We start from the raw sequence: 15058 nt of genomic DNA on the forward strand, positions 1-15058 counted from the left end.
GGTTTGGGAAGAGGACGCTGGAACAGCCTTCAGAAAACATTCAAGCGTCAGGCCCATGTTAGCGTCTGGTTGTAAAACTCTTGTTAATGATATCCCTACTTTGACATTCTGGTAAATTCTCTGGCCAGCAAAATGAAATAAAGAAAATCAAACGTATGGTTCCTCTTGGCTCAACAGCTGCGGGAACGACTGTCAAAACCAAGAAAAGAGTGACGGTTGTTTCGGTCTGTCTCATCTTGATTCACCGTTTGTGGTTGAGGGCCACACGTTTCTTCCAAAGGGTTTCCACGCCTCGGTGTGGATGCAGTTTATTTACTGGCTGTCCTTTAGATGGACCAGACCAGGTTGTTGAAGGCGATGATGGTTTCAGTGAAACATAGACAGAACACTAACAGATGGCAGTCTGTGGCCCCCAGCACGGCCCCAGGCCCCTAAAATCCAAAAGGGCAGCCGGTGTGGAACCAACGCAGAATCCAATATATGGTTAATGACTTTCAGCGGCCAAACCTCACAGGAACAACAGCAACCTGCAGAAAGGTGATGGAACTGATTTAGGGGACTTGGACTTTGCAGAGTTTCATCAGAAAGACGTGTTTCTGATGTTTATCAGGTCTGAAGGAGAGTTTGTAAGTTTTGTTTCACCTTCTCTCTAAAGCCTCAGCAGTCTCAGGTGATCAGGTGATCCCCCACAGACCACCAGGGCCAACAGGAAGCTTCTTTAAGCGTCACATGATTTCCTCTCCGCTCCGAACGGGCCTGTGTTGTTGTTGTTGTTTTGTTTTTTTTAGAATCATATTGTATTGACCAGCATGACACGAAGTATTCTGGACCGTCGACATTGTTTATATATCTACTGAATAGAAAATGAATTGCTCCTTGTCCTTATTTCCTCTCAGAGATATGAGCAGATACAATGTTCACTGAAAAAGCATCCGGCTGCCGTCCTGCTCAAACACATCCATCCCAGCGACGAATGATCAACAGCGTGATTGTCCATCTCTCTGTCAATGACACATCTGTGTGTATGTAGCTGCAAACAGAAGCTGTATGGAGAGAAGCTGCCCAACACCAGCATCATCATCCCGTTCCACAACGAAGGCTGGTCGTCGCTGCTGAGGACCGTTCACAGCGTCCTCAACCGCTCGCCACCCCAGCTCATCGCAGAGGTCATCCTCGTCGACGACTTCAGCGACAAAGGTGCACATCGCACACACAAGCGCACACAGATTACACACAGTCTCAGAGATGAGCTACAAAGCGCTGTTTAGTCGTCTGTCAGCTGCAGATCCTGGGTTGGTTTCACGTAGATTTATTTGCATATTTGTGTTGCTGCGTTCACAAGTTTTCCAAGTGATATGTCACTTTTAAAGCTCAACATAAAAGCTTTACAACTTGACAACTTGTGTGTATGTGAGGTTAAATATTTGTGTTGGTGGCTCAGCTTAGTCTTTATTTGTTTAAATGTGAAAATACAATTCAATCATATTACACTTATAAATAAACCAATATGTGATTTCTGTTTGTGATTTATTTTAGCTGACAGTTAAAATGTAACTAAAATCTGGATTCCCAGTTCATGTGCTCACTGGGAGCAGTCTGTAGTGTGTGGGTGTGGTGGTGGATAGATTGGGGGGGGGTAGCAGTAATTGGGCATTTAATCATGGCCTCTTATTTTCCACCTGAATGATAACGGTATAATCACATCCTTCAAAATAAAACTAAAACATCTCCACTCCAGTGAGAGCTCTCCGCTCAGCACGTGGGCTTGGCTTTGTTTGTGCATCTTCAGTGCTACTGTTGATATAGTTTTGTGTGTGTGTGCGTGTGTAAATTTTCTCTCCCCCTTCACCGTCTCTTAAGAAAGTGTTTAATTCCTTGTTAATTAGTGCTCTTTGTCACCGTCCCTTGTTGAAGGATGTGTTTACCTCTCGTCTCCACGGTAATGAGATGTTTCAATCCCTGAGACTCATTTAGAGGTTAACATCCATCGCAGCCTGGAGGCGAAACACTCCTGCCGCTGTGCTAACAGAGCGCCATCATGTAAAAACACTCCTCTGCCAAAGATTTTTTTAACGACCAAATAAAGTCGTCATAAACTCACGTATATGTCCCATCCCACCTCCTCCACCAAAATCAGCCTTTACAGGAAGTGCACATCAGACGAGAATTAAAAATTCTGTTCATGTGAAGCAGAGCAGTGAATTTGAAATTTAACACTTTAGCAGCATTTAGTGAAAAAGTGAAAAAAAAAAAAACTTAAATCATGTGACACGACCGTGAAGCGAGCGTAGAGCGAAGATAAGGCTGCTCAATTCAGATAAATAATCAGAATCATGATTGTTTGATCGATACTGAGATCGCAGTTACTGAACTTGGTTACTCATCAACGTCAGAAAGATCACAAATTTACTCAGCTGTTAAGTGGTTATGTCCAAATAAACTGAACTATCATCGTTCGTTAACGTCAAACTGGTGCTCGCTGTTAAAAGCCTTAGATTTCCTGAGCTGACGGTGATGAATGTCTGTGGACGTGCTGCAAGTTTTCCAAGAAATAATGCGAGGCAGAGCTCGGAGTAAACTTTTCCATTAGGATTCAGACGGAGTGCTGGCCCTCTGTCAGATCCCCGTGGGTGGGAAGCAAAGAACAACTCCGTTATGTGAAAATAGGTGACGGGTCTGGGCCCTCTGTCGTCAGGATGGATGGGACGACATTACACAGCTGCAGGGACGAGACTCTGCCTCTGCGGGACATCTGCTCCCATAATCCCTCTCACCATCACCACCCTTCGATAAGAAACCAGCCGGGCTGTAATTAAGGCTTAAAAGACAGAGGACAAAGGGAACTTTAATCAGTTCTGGTCCCCGGTCAAACTGCCGATGTTTCAGCGTTGCCAAGAATAATCTGCCACAGTTTTTGTGCAGAATATCACAAATCAATGCTCAGCTTTGACCTCCGCTGTAATAAATCAGGGAAGAAGTGGCTGATGGAGGAGGAGAGTAAAAGTGATTTATTATAAAGTGCAGTTCAGACTTTCAGTGAGGTGCCGGTTCGCACGTTCATTCATCCAGATGAGAGCTCATTTTCTCAGACTGATGACTTCGCTCCACTTATTATCGGATTATTTGTTTATTAATGCATTCACATGTTAGAAGAACTGGTTCAACAAACACGTGAAAGAGATTTACAGAGAAACACGACTCGTGCGCGAACGAAATTTGAAATTCCATCTTCCTGTCCTGGTTTAAGTTTGGTCGACTTCTAGACTTCTTCTTTTGCTATAACCACACATTCACAGACCGGTGATGGGAGGCTCAGGGTTCAGGACGCTTCGAAGACGCTTCAAAATGCAGGCTGAACAGCAGTCACCCCAGGCAGGATTAAAAGTAAAAATACAATCGATGAATCAAAGTGAACGTACAGGTAACAAGTCGCATTTTATTTTGTTCCTCGTCCTTTTCTCTTGAATTTCATTTTCCTGCCGCGGGCCTTGTTTCCATCGTTAAGCCGTTTCTGGGGCTGGAAACTGTCTTGGTTGCGGTTATGTTTCGGCGCCGGCAGAAATAAAATGACGCTTTCCTCGCATTAAATGTTTTCCACTAAAAAGGAAGTTGTCCATGAAATTGCTCCCCTGCTGTCAAAGAACAGCGGAGACAACAGAGGAGGTGTTATCTCCATTTTCTTTTTGTTCCCTGAATTTGAGCGGTATCCGTCCACTGCAGGTGTTTACACTTCATTTTCAGAGATTGGTTAATTCCAGGATTGGTTGGGGGGACAGATCTCTCTCCCATCCACGGCCTCCTTCTCTCTCTGCTGCTCTGATTTACAGCCGCTGCTCAGGCATGACACGGAGCTCGAAGGTGAGCAAGCGTCGCGATCAGAGCTGCCGACGGCTCTTTTATATCTCCCCGTGTCAACTTTTCCATCCACTCATTTATTTCCTCCTCCTGATCTACAGCATGCGCCCAGAGAAACTGCATTTAACCTCCGATATGTGAGATTCTTTCCTCAGTCACTAAAAATGTGACCAAGAGACAAAACGTGTCCGCTTTGGGCTCTAAACCTGAATTAGTTGACTTCACCTGAACAAAACGCGTTCTAGTTTCCGCACGATGTGAAAGTCGACATGCGGTCTGATTTTAAAACATAAACATTAAAAAACCACTAAAGAAGTGTCCTAAAAGACTAAATCCGGGTTTACGGTGTGTCTTCTGGGTGGTGTCTTCTCATGGAGCGTGGCATTAGATGGAATTTAAAAGGTTCACACGTAGACGGATCCAGGTTTCGGTCGGGATGGCCGTGCCATCTATTCTAACTTGGGGCAGTATCAGAGACCCACAACGGTCTTTCTCCAACCGCTGGGGATTTGGGAAGTGAAGGAATCCGCAAACTCAAATTCTTCAACCGTGTCAGGTACTCACGAATGCAGACTGAGACGAGAGGCAGCAAAAACACACAAAGGGAGAGACAATCCGACACCGAACAACAGACACACACTGTCTTATATACCCAGACAATGAGACTCAGGTCAAAGACATGAGGGCGACCCTGAAAGGAGGACCAGAACACACAAGGAAGTGTCAAAATAAAACAGGAAACAGATATCAGACTATCAACTGATTTCACTTCAGGACCAAAAAAAAAAAAACAAAAAAAAAAACTCTGATGTTACCAAAACTCAAAATCTGACAAATTAGATTGAAATGACACCAATTTTTTCTCCACTTTTATTAGATTTTTGATTCAAAACAAACTATTTGGCGGGAAAACCTCATTTGAAAAATGGTTCAGTTTAGTTTTGTAAATAAATTTTTTCATCTCTCACGGAAAAGATGTGTTCAGAAAGCAGTTTTATGAGGAAAAACAATTATGAGCCTCTGAATGGTGAATTTTGAACACGAGCAGTGAGAAATCCAAAGGTCAGCACCTGAGCCGTCTTATTTTCCACAATAAAATGTTGTTTTATATACGATTGTTTTGTTCCTAAAAGATGACACATAACTGCAGCATTGCCTTTTTGCTTTGTTTTTTTATCCTCTGACATTTCACCGCCACATTATCACATCCGTGACTTCAGCACCGCGTGAAACTAACCCTAACCCGGTCGCAGCTTAACAATGAATTTCTTTTTTATATACGTCATTTTCTACTCCAGGTTTTGGGATTATAGACACCATAATTCAGAATCAGCCCTGAATGTTTTGGGCTCATTCACACCAGAACCTGCGATCAGATCTCCTGAGCTGGTGGTTTAGACCCTGATCTGATCAAGATCCGAGCCCAGAGGCTTCATTTCCAAACACTGCAGTCCCACTGAAAACTCTTTGTTTTCTCTGTCAACACGACTCGTTTTTCCTTCATCTCTTTTGTTTTATTTCTCAATAACGCTGATATTATTAAAAAAACATTTCCCCTCTCACGTCATGCGATCACAGGCGGTTCAGTGGAGCTGGTATTTATTCAGCGGACCACACTGCACTATCTGTGACTCTGTGATGGAAACCTGCCATTGGCAGATTGATCATCCAATTACTTTCCCCCCTCTTCCTGCTCCCCGATGGGATCAGTAGAGCAAATGGCTGCAATTCTTCATTTCAGATAAGGGGTGCTCTGCTCTTATGCAGAGTGTCTTTTGATGTATTTCCAGTTTCCTCGTGAAGGCGGTTTGTTTGGCGGCGGTCGGACAGCGCGGCTCCCGGTGGGCGTCGCCACCGCTTCCAGCCTGGAGCCGCCGAAGAGCTGACCTTAAGAGCCCTGCTGCTAATTGTGCAGAAACATGTCTCACATTTTGGTGGGAAAAACAGATTATCTCTGTCAACGGAGGGAAAACTGCTCCAATCTTTTCCAGCGTGGCTGCCAAACCGCAGCTGCTGGTGGAATGAGGCCACAGACGGTTTTTGCATCTTCTCTTATTTGCCCTTAAAAGTGAGGATTAAGTGGTTAAGACCGCAGTTTCAGAATGAAATATTGGAAGGGGAGAAGAAAAAACAATAAAATGCAATTCTGCTTCCTCTCAGAAAGACACAGTCGGTGGCATGCTGCTTTTAACAGCACACTGAATCAGTCGGAGAAGAACAGCACTAATGGCGTCTGACTGCTGATATTTATTTGTCAGTTTTTTGCCGAAGCTCACACTATTCTTCTTTGTTTCATGCAGAACAGATTTCTAAATGTGGCTGCTAATTGCATTATTGGGTTAACAGCGTTGGCTGTTATTGGAGCTGTTTTTATTCTTCTTCTATTGCTACCACTTCTCCCTTTTTGTGGCCTTCACTCGCTGAATAGGAACTCGATTCTGCCTGAAGCTTTTGAAATGACTTCCTGTTGGTCCAGCAGTGGTGATATCTTACAAATAGTTCCTTTTAAATGAATAAACAACGCAACTCTCCGCGCAACTTAAAACACAAAACTGTCTTCAATTTGAAACGTGAAGACAGTCAACAAACACAACCTGACTTAAAACGAACTAAACTAACGGTCAAAGGCAAAATAACTATAAATCAGCATTCAACAACATGGTGATTATTTAGCTGTTCTTCAACTGACTGGTGTTTTATTAGGGTTCATGCTCTGTCGTTTAAATTAAAAGCGTATAAATTGTTGAAAATGCTGAGGGTTAATCTTTTGGGGAGCCTTGACGTGACATCGGATTTCAAAACTTTGCGTGTTTGGAAGTGAGACTTTATTTCGGGACAGTTGTTGCCTGAGAAAGCTGCTGACAGCAGAGCGGCAGCAGCTTTCTCAGAGGACCTTCAGAGGACGCGGCGCTGATGAGGAGATAGGAGGCGATTTGGGGGGACAGACCGGAGCACAGATCCGAGCACAAGAGGCAGCAATCCAAAAAGACTAAACAAAGTTCAGCATGTTTATTCATCCGTGTCAGTGTCTGTGGGTCTGTGACGGAGCGTATAGGGAGATAATGGGCTAAGTGTTCTCCGTGAAGTGTGTCGGAGAGACAAGCAGGACAGCGATATGAAGAGGGAGACAGACGATGGAGGACAATAGGAGCTAATTGAGTGTTGCCATTTAGCAATGTAGAGCTATCAGAGGAGGGCCGATCGATCCAAACGTCTTTTCTGAAGAGGATCGGACCAAGTCACTGACATGGACCGGCATCATTGGCCTGGAAAATGTGGGCGGGGGGAATTATTTAAAAAACCCTGAACAAGTGTTGGGAAATGTTTTAACGGCCCTTCAGTGTAAGAGTTCAGGAGATGGAAGATGAGGATGAAGGTGGAGGAGAAATCACTTCCTGCTCACAACATAAACTTAGTGTTTGTTTTTCAAGATGTGCTTGAAATTCAGACAAAAATTGGTGGAAGCTGACTCCACGTTATCAAACTGTTTTTTCAAAGCTCCTGATGAGGAGACAAGCTTGTCGAAGTTCAGCAGCAGAGCAGAAACATCCTGTCGAAGGTTTTTGAGAAGCATCGGACTTCTGACCAATCAGAGAAGGGAAGGCATGAAGGTTCACCCTCAGAGGTGCCGAGCTCTTATCTGAGGCTGAGGCTGAAAATGTAAAACCAGCGCTGGAGCGAGTCTTCGTTAAACTTTACAGCAAAGACTTTCGTGTTTCTTTTTGAGATCTCAATTTTACTCAGTTATGGATCATTTAGGGTGTTACTGCTGTGATTGACAGGTTAGGGGCGGGGTCAGAAAGTGCTGAAAGATGGCGGCGCTATCATCACAGCCCACTTGAAAAATCGGCTTTCCATCTTTATGAGGTGTCATTCATCTTGCTGCTTCGTTTGTATGTGAAAGCGTCATTTTGTTAATTATTATGACATCGAAAGTCTAAAAAAAAAAAAAGTAATCTGATGCGACGGAGGACAGTGCAGCCATCTGAGGCAGCAGCTCCACGTTTTCACCTTCCACGTATGCAGGTAAAGCATGACATCACAGATTTTAACCTCCTTGTGTTGACATGAAAATCTGTATTTTGATGATAGTGGCACAAATTCAAGCGGGCGCAGGAAAGAAAAATGTAAAATTTAATTATTGACAGAATGTGATGGAGTTCATGAGGCCACTGGAATTATTTTGCAGCAGGAATAACTGAGGAGCTCCAGTCTTTGGTGATGTGCAGCATCAGGGAGATTAATCTATCCGCCCTGGAAGCCAAGAATTTAATTTTTTTTAGAAAAGGCATCAAGGAGGACGCCGCTGGTGGTATCCCACCCCCTTTTTGCATCAGCCAATCAGACTCTCCACATCAGAACATGATGAAACGCAGACCAATGTCTGCCGGAATAAAGGATATTTCATAAAATAAAAGAATATAAAATATTTCACCCCAGTCCGCTCAGGTTTGTGCGTATCTTCATGAAATTTGTGTCTTGTCTTTAACTGGAGAGAGAACTGTTCCAGGTCTGGACCAAACAGAGTCCGTCTGATTATTTACTTTGTTGTGTCTTTCCCAGAGGATTTGTAGTGTAGTGGATTAATTCTGCTCACACTGAAACACACACACAAGCTGTCTTCAACCAGTGAAATCGTCTGCTTTAAAGAAGATCTATTCTAAGTCATGCCAGGAGGGACGTTGTGCAGTGAAGACATATGGGATGTTGTGAGAGACCAGAAGCGACTAACTACCCGTTTAAACGCTCTGAGTCATCGAAGTGAGACAACCGTAACACATGTACGTTTTACCAATGACATTTCAAATGCACGCAGACACTTTGACAAGAGCCCGAGGCCGACCGGAGCGCCTTTCATCTGCTAACAGCCAATTCATGTTCGCGTACGGCCCCATGCGAGGAGATGAAAGAGGTGCCGGGCTCGGGCTCCCTCCAACAGGAGGAATGGCGGCGCGGAGTCTCTGCTGAATAAACGGCGTCCTGGCGTGAAATGACCTCGACACCGGTGACACCTCGGCCCTCTGATCTCCTCCGCTTCACATTCTAATAAAGACTAATGTGTTTGCCGACATCAGCTCGCTCTCATTAGCGTGATTAATCGCCTCCTTGCTTTTGGTAAACAGTATGAGCTGTATTCCAATTTATTCAGGGAAAATTAACCAATCATAATTAAACGCTCTGATCTTTCTCTCCCTTATCTCTCCCTGTACAAGTTCCCCCTCACACGTGGGGCAAATGTTTGTTGATTAATTTCACCTTGCTTCCTGTTGTTAGTGGGATGACGTGAGTCAGAGCCAGAGTCGGCCTCGTAATGGTCACTCTTTATTGGGCTGATTTATGGCGGACAGTTCGCCTTTTTCCTCCCGGTTTGACGCCGACCGCACAGGGACCTTCTCTCCTTGTTGCGATGTCGCACTTTACAGCAGGGAGGTCAGATGCTGCGAGACGCAATAAAGGTGTGAGCATGAAAATAAATACGGCCGACCTTCAGCATCCCAAGACTCCAAAAACTCTACGAAGAGGGAGGGAGAGGAGTTTTTGATGGCGTGATAGAAAGAGAGAGGAAGAGATAAGAAATCAGAGCCACGCTGTAAACTCCATCACAAACAAACAGCTTGCAGGGATTACAGATCGAGCAGAGAACCTCACCTTCATTTCAGCAGCACTAAGTCCTGACTGCTGAGGTGGAACATCTACGTGTCTCTGCAAAGCATCGCTTTCCTTTTCTTTAACTTTTACATTGAACCATCTGAAAAATAGATATACACATTTTAGAAGTGCTTCTTCAGTTCTTACTTGTTTTAGGAATCATTTAAGTTCTACAGTGCAAGAATTTCAATTTCATAAAAAAAAAAAATCTATCATCTATCATCACCATCTTAAAGGAGACTAAGTTGCCTGAAAGTGTTGTGATTGCTCGATAAGCAACGTTAGTATAAACAACTGTTTGCTCATCAGTCTGCAGCCGTTATAATCCGGACAAGCAGCTACTTCTTACTCTGACTCGGCATCGGAAAGTAACGAAGAGAGACCAGGATTGGCTGGTTTGCAGGGTATTTTTAGGACAAGACAAGAAGTGATAAAAACTCAAAGATGTGGATGTAGTCACGGACCAAAAAATACAAACGTAAATTGTTTTATTTCCTTCCTGCTGCAGGTTGTCTCCATCTCTTTAAAATGCATCCTCGTGGCAAAACCGGTTTATCTCAGCCAGCCTCACCTCTGCTGCTGCTACTGCCATGAAAGTAAATTGTTTCTAAAGAAAGATGTTAAAAGGTCAACATTTCAGCTTTTCTTACTCTTTTTCACTCTGCTCCTGTCAGCACACACTGTCGTGGCAGTTTGTACAGAAGCTATCAAAGTTTCTGTTGCCTTGGAAATCATTTCTGTTCAAACACACTGAGCATTCAGGGCTCGTGCTCTTATCCTCACTGAAATATTAGTGGAAGAGGGTCTAATTCAAACGTGTTTAAAAAAAAAACAAAGGAGTATTTGACTGAAAGGGCAGATCACCAACATCCTGTATCTAGATCTGAATATCTTCTTCCAAGTCCTAAAATTATTCAAATTACTGCCAGCAGAGACAAAAGACATGATATAAAGGCCTTTAAATTGGTGTTGAAAGCAAGAGAGGAGCGATATAAAGCTCACCGTCTCAACTGTATCTGAGATGGATTGGATTTGATTCTGAAGCCAACTCCGCTCAGCTGGCCGTGCCGATGGGACAAACCTGTGGCTTAAAATGTGCTCGAGCTTTGGTTGCTTGTTAAACTTTGGCCAGAGGGAAACCTGCAGCGATCGTTAGGGATGACTGAGCGACGGTCCTCCAAACAGCAGCCAGGAAAAATGCACATTATACAGCGAGACCTGGCTGCGAGTCTGAAATGTGCCTCAACAATACGATTTCACGACGTTGGATCGTTGCTTCGAGAACAAAAGTGATTTGTGTCTTCTTGGTCAGTACGAATGAGGTTTTTGATGTCGAGGCGTCGAGGTAACTTTGGCTGTTTTCAGAAGTCGTCCCGTCCTACATCTGTCCCTCTCTGCTGCAGCTGCCATCTGTCCATTTTGTGAACTGCTGCTAAAGATGCCTTAAATTCTGGGCCAATAAATATGAGTGAAAAGCTTCACGTTTTGAAATAATATTGGTTTTTAAGTCGCTGGTTGAACAGTGGTAGGACAGGAAATGGAGATGTGGGCCCTTACTATTCTTCGTGAGGTTTCACCTACAAACAAAGTACCATTTGCCTCCGGCTACATTCTGACTGCCAACTGACCTTCCTCATGGAATCGAGAAACTCGGCGGATGTACCTCTGTAACTTCAAACGACTTAACCTTCCTCACACACTCTCCCAACACATACACACCACTGCACCTCTGGGGATGTCTCATGTCTGAGAAACTCCCCATAACAACAACAAAAAGTTGTGATTCTGTGAAAAGGGACCAGAATAATTCTGCAGGACGAATCCAATCGGCTGCAGCCTGGGTGTTTTTGGCAGCTGTATCATCACACATTATGTAAGAGGCGGAGAAGAGGCTGCAATCCAGACAAAGATGACTTCCATTCTGTTGTTTCAGAACAAATTGTGATATTACAAGTAGATATGCCCTCTCCCAACATGATCCGCTCTTCCTCCCCCACCTGTGCAGAGCACCTAAAGGCCCCGCTGGAGGAGTACATGGCGCGAATGCCAAAGGTTCAAATCTTGAGGACCAAGAAGAGGGAAGGTCTGATCAGGACTCGCCTGCTGGGAGCCGCCGCCGCTAAAGGAGAAGTCATCACCTTCCTGGACTCCCACTGCGAGGCCAACGTCAACTGGCTGCCTCCACTCCTCGGTGAGGATCACACACAGACACGTCATGTCTACATATGTGTTCTCTGATATCATATCATTTTGTTTTCCCTCGCTCGCATTTACACATGTTCAGAATCTTCTTTTGTTTCCCAAACATGTCCTCACTTCCCCGAAAAAACTGTCACTGTCACAAAGAAAGTTTTGACTTTCAGTGACATACTGACTTTTTTAAGAAGGTCTCCCCTCCTGGCCAAAACATGCCCTCACTTTCTGAAAATGTCCTAAACCCTGAAGGTTTTCTCAAAGACAGCAGAGATATATCTGCTTGCTGTTTACTGTATGAAACACAGAGCCAATCACACATACTCGTACACACAGTCCGCCACCCTGCCGTGAGGCTGAGTGCCCGCCTCTCTGGCTGATGGACTCGCTCTCTCGATTACCCTTTTTCCATTAGGGACTCGTACCGAGCCCCGTTTCTCAGCATGGCGCCGTCCTGCCGAGGGGCAATTTCATCAGAAACTTTATGACCCGTTTTATCTCTATGTCGATCTGTTTACGCAGTTTGTGTTTGACGAGATCACGTGTCTGCCGGCGAGGAACGCAAACTGGGGGGTCAGTTTGTTGATCACACCCTGCTGATGAATTTCAATGTGAAACAGCTGTGAGCAAATGAGTAAAATGACATATTTTTGACAGAAATTGCAGAGTGGTTTATAATTATTTCCTATTTTAAGGAGGTGGATGTTCATGTCTTTCTGTTAATAAATCAGGTCCAGCTTCTAGATAAATACTGCGGAAGTATCAAAGTGAGCCTTAAAACCAGCCATCTGGACTTCTGTGGCTTTGCGATGACACAACGAAACCAATCGCCGGTTTCTCGGAGTGTTTATCTTTTATTCGATGGCTCAGAATACAGTCAGGAATACAGAAAGGAAATGTTTGGATCTCTCATCGGTTGCTTTTAGCCTAAAGTTTTCTCAGTGATGGTAAAACTGTGTCTGTCATGAGCTCAGAGAAAAAGCTGCTTTCGTCTCTGTCCCCCCAGACCGGATCGCCCAGAACAGGAAGACCATCGTGTGTCCGATGATTGACGTGATCGACCACGACAACTTCGGCTACGACACGCAGGCGGGGGACGCCATGCGAGGAGCGTTTGATTGGGAAATGTACTACAAACGGATCCCCATCCCGCCGGAGCTGCTGAGCGACGACCCCAGTGAACCTTTTGAGTGAGTGACGACACGAAGCTGTGCCAAACCTGAACAAAGATTTATTCCGGTCTCATATTTTTCTTCACGAGGAAAATATTCTCATTCATTCTTTTTTCTTTTCAACGGCCAATTGAAATTTTGAAGGCTTTTCATCGACATGACAGTTGAGCGACTTGTCGTCATAATATGAGCGATGGGGTTTAATGATGATGTCTTTGTTTTCATTCTCCCCCAGCAGCTTTTAATTCAGCATCAGCTCCATTTCAGCCCAGCTGATCTGTTAAAAGCCAAACACTTTTCTTGTTTCCTGTCAGCACACCCCATTAGTTAGTTTTGTCACAGGATGATTTTCGTCAAAGTGAGAGAAAATTTAGGATGCTGTTTGGTTTGTGATCATTGAAAATAATTTCTGTGACGTTGCTCTCTGCTAAACAAAGACGTGGTGTCGAACAAAACTTGTGTTGGTGACTGTAACTGTTGTGTTAAAGAGCAATCACCTCAAAAACATGAAGCATGTGACCTTTAATGGTATAAATGTCAACAAAGAGCGAAGCCGATGCTGCACTCGATGTTGTTCTGCTGTCGTTTGACTTTTGTTGTGCGGAGGGCCAACGCACGGCCGTGATTCAACAGCTACATGCACGTTTATGTTCTTACACTGCCGTTTGTGTAGCTGCCACTGAGACGGGAGGTAAAATAATTTTCAGCCTTTAATCCGGTCACTCAAACTGCACTTCCTGAATTGTGGTACAGTCCCTCTGCTCTGCTGTAACGCCAGGATGTCGGAGTCCGTCTGGGGAGGCAGACCACCAACCGGCCCCCCTCCACTGCAGAGCTCCTCTAACTGTACACTCAGAGTCAACACATGAATTAAACATGGTGCCGAAAAAAAGGCTGCCAAGTTTTCACCGTTTTGTTAGTTTAAATCAGCGTGTGCGGCGGCTCGGCCCACTTCAGGCAGACAGGAAACGTGCTACGTCTTGGCACGGAAAAGAGAAATATTCCATTCAAAAGTGTGAAATTTGATTTTATCCACACACAATAGACAAAAATATGATTCTCTTTTTTGGGAGGGTAATTACGGATCTGCAGAGAGTTGCATTTTATATGAGCTTCCTTAAGTAAAACAACACACACAAGCTGAAAATCTACTCCTCTGCTTCGCCTTGTCTCTGCGGTAATTAAGTCTATTCCCCTACAATGTTTCAAACTGATTCTCTGTGCTCGACTTCTTACTCAAATAAATATAGAGTAATGTTTTTTAGAGCAGTGGGGTGTTTTTCAAGACGAACTGTCATATTGTCTGACAGTAAAAGGCTTTCAGCTGCTGGGAATCTAACACCCTGTTCACACCAGACAGGATTCAGTCGTGGCAGCAAGGTCGTCCAACTCCTGCCTGCTTTATCATTAAGATTCATTACCTTTTAATCAGCACGGCCGGCTACAAGGACTCTGTTATGATCCACGTGCTTAGAGATTTTCCTCCAGTGTGTGTGCATCGAAGTACCCGACTGTGCTGTAGTCTGGATTCAGGTTTAAGGGTAAACAGTAAAGACTGCACCTGCTGAAAAACAAACAGTGAATGGATCAATAGAGGAAAAGGAAAAGCAGAAAAGAAACTTGATAAAAAGCCAAAAACATGTGGATAGTGTTCAAAATTCTAATTTGTGCCTTTAAAAAAAATGACAAATGCCTCCATGCACCAAGAATTTATTTAAATCTGGCGTGGAAGAAGTGGACTGACCCCCCCCCCCCCCCCGCAGTCAGGCCTCAGGCCAAAATGGCCAGCAGGTTTCAGGCTCAAGAGAGCCGAGGTCAATGTTTAAGGTTTTCCAAAGATTAACTTATTCCAACCTGTCCATCTGGTATCAGTCAAATCTCAACATAAAACATCTGCGTCAACACTTTCTCCTCCAAACTTTTTCCTTTGAGCAACTTCATCAAGAAGTTTTATGACCGGTTCAGACAAAGTGAGAGATGTTTGTTAAATTATATCAGAGATGTGACCAGAAGAGAGGAACTGATCGGAGATGATGGCAGTTTAAAGGCTCAGGTTCTGAATACACACTGGAAAAAAAAACAAAACATTTGTTTTTCATAATCACTGCCACCTCGGCCTTTGCGCCCTCTTAGGAGGGTAACTTCACTGGCTTTCATTGATCCTCCTACTGGACAACTTTGGTGAGAGC

General features: G+C 44.2%; 1 protein-coding gene across 2 annotated transcripts in view; it reads left to right on the forward strand.

Annotated features, from left to right (window-relative positions):
- The window catches only part of LOC115054255 (polypeptide N-acetylgalactosaminyltransferase 10-like), a 47625-nt gene that overhangs the window by 20687 nt on the left and 11880 nt on the right, over nucleotides 1-15058 (forward strand). For both annotated transcript variants that reach the window (XM_029519381.1, XM_029519382.1), the window contains exons 4-6: nucleotides 1031-1197; nucleotides 11510-11695; nucleotides 12704-12887. In XM_029519381.1, the coding sequence (XP_029375241.1) occupies nucleotides 1031-1197; nucleotides 11510-11695; nucleotides 12704-12887 (537 nt within the window). The remainder of the gene's footprint in view (nucleotides 1-1030; nucleotides 1198-11509; nucleotides 11696-12703; nucleotides 12888-15058) is intronic.

This window comes from Echeneis naucrates, chromosome 14 (genome assembly GCF_900963305.1).
Source record: "Echeneis naucrates chromosome 14, fEcheNa1.1, whole genome shotgun sequence".
Classification (NCBI taxonomy): Eukaryota; Metazoa; Chordata; class Actinopteri; order Carangiformes; family Echeneidae; genus Echeneis; species Echeneis naucrates.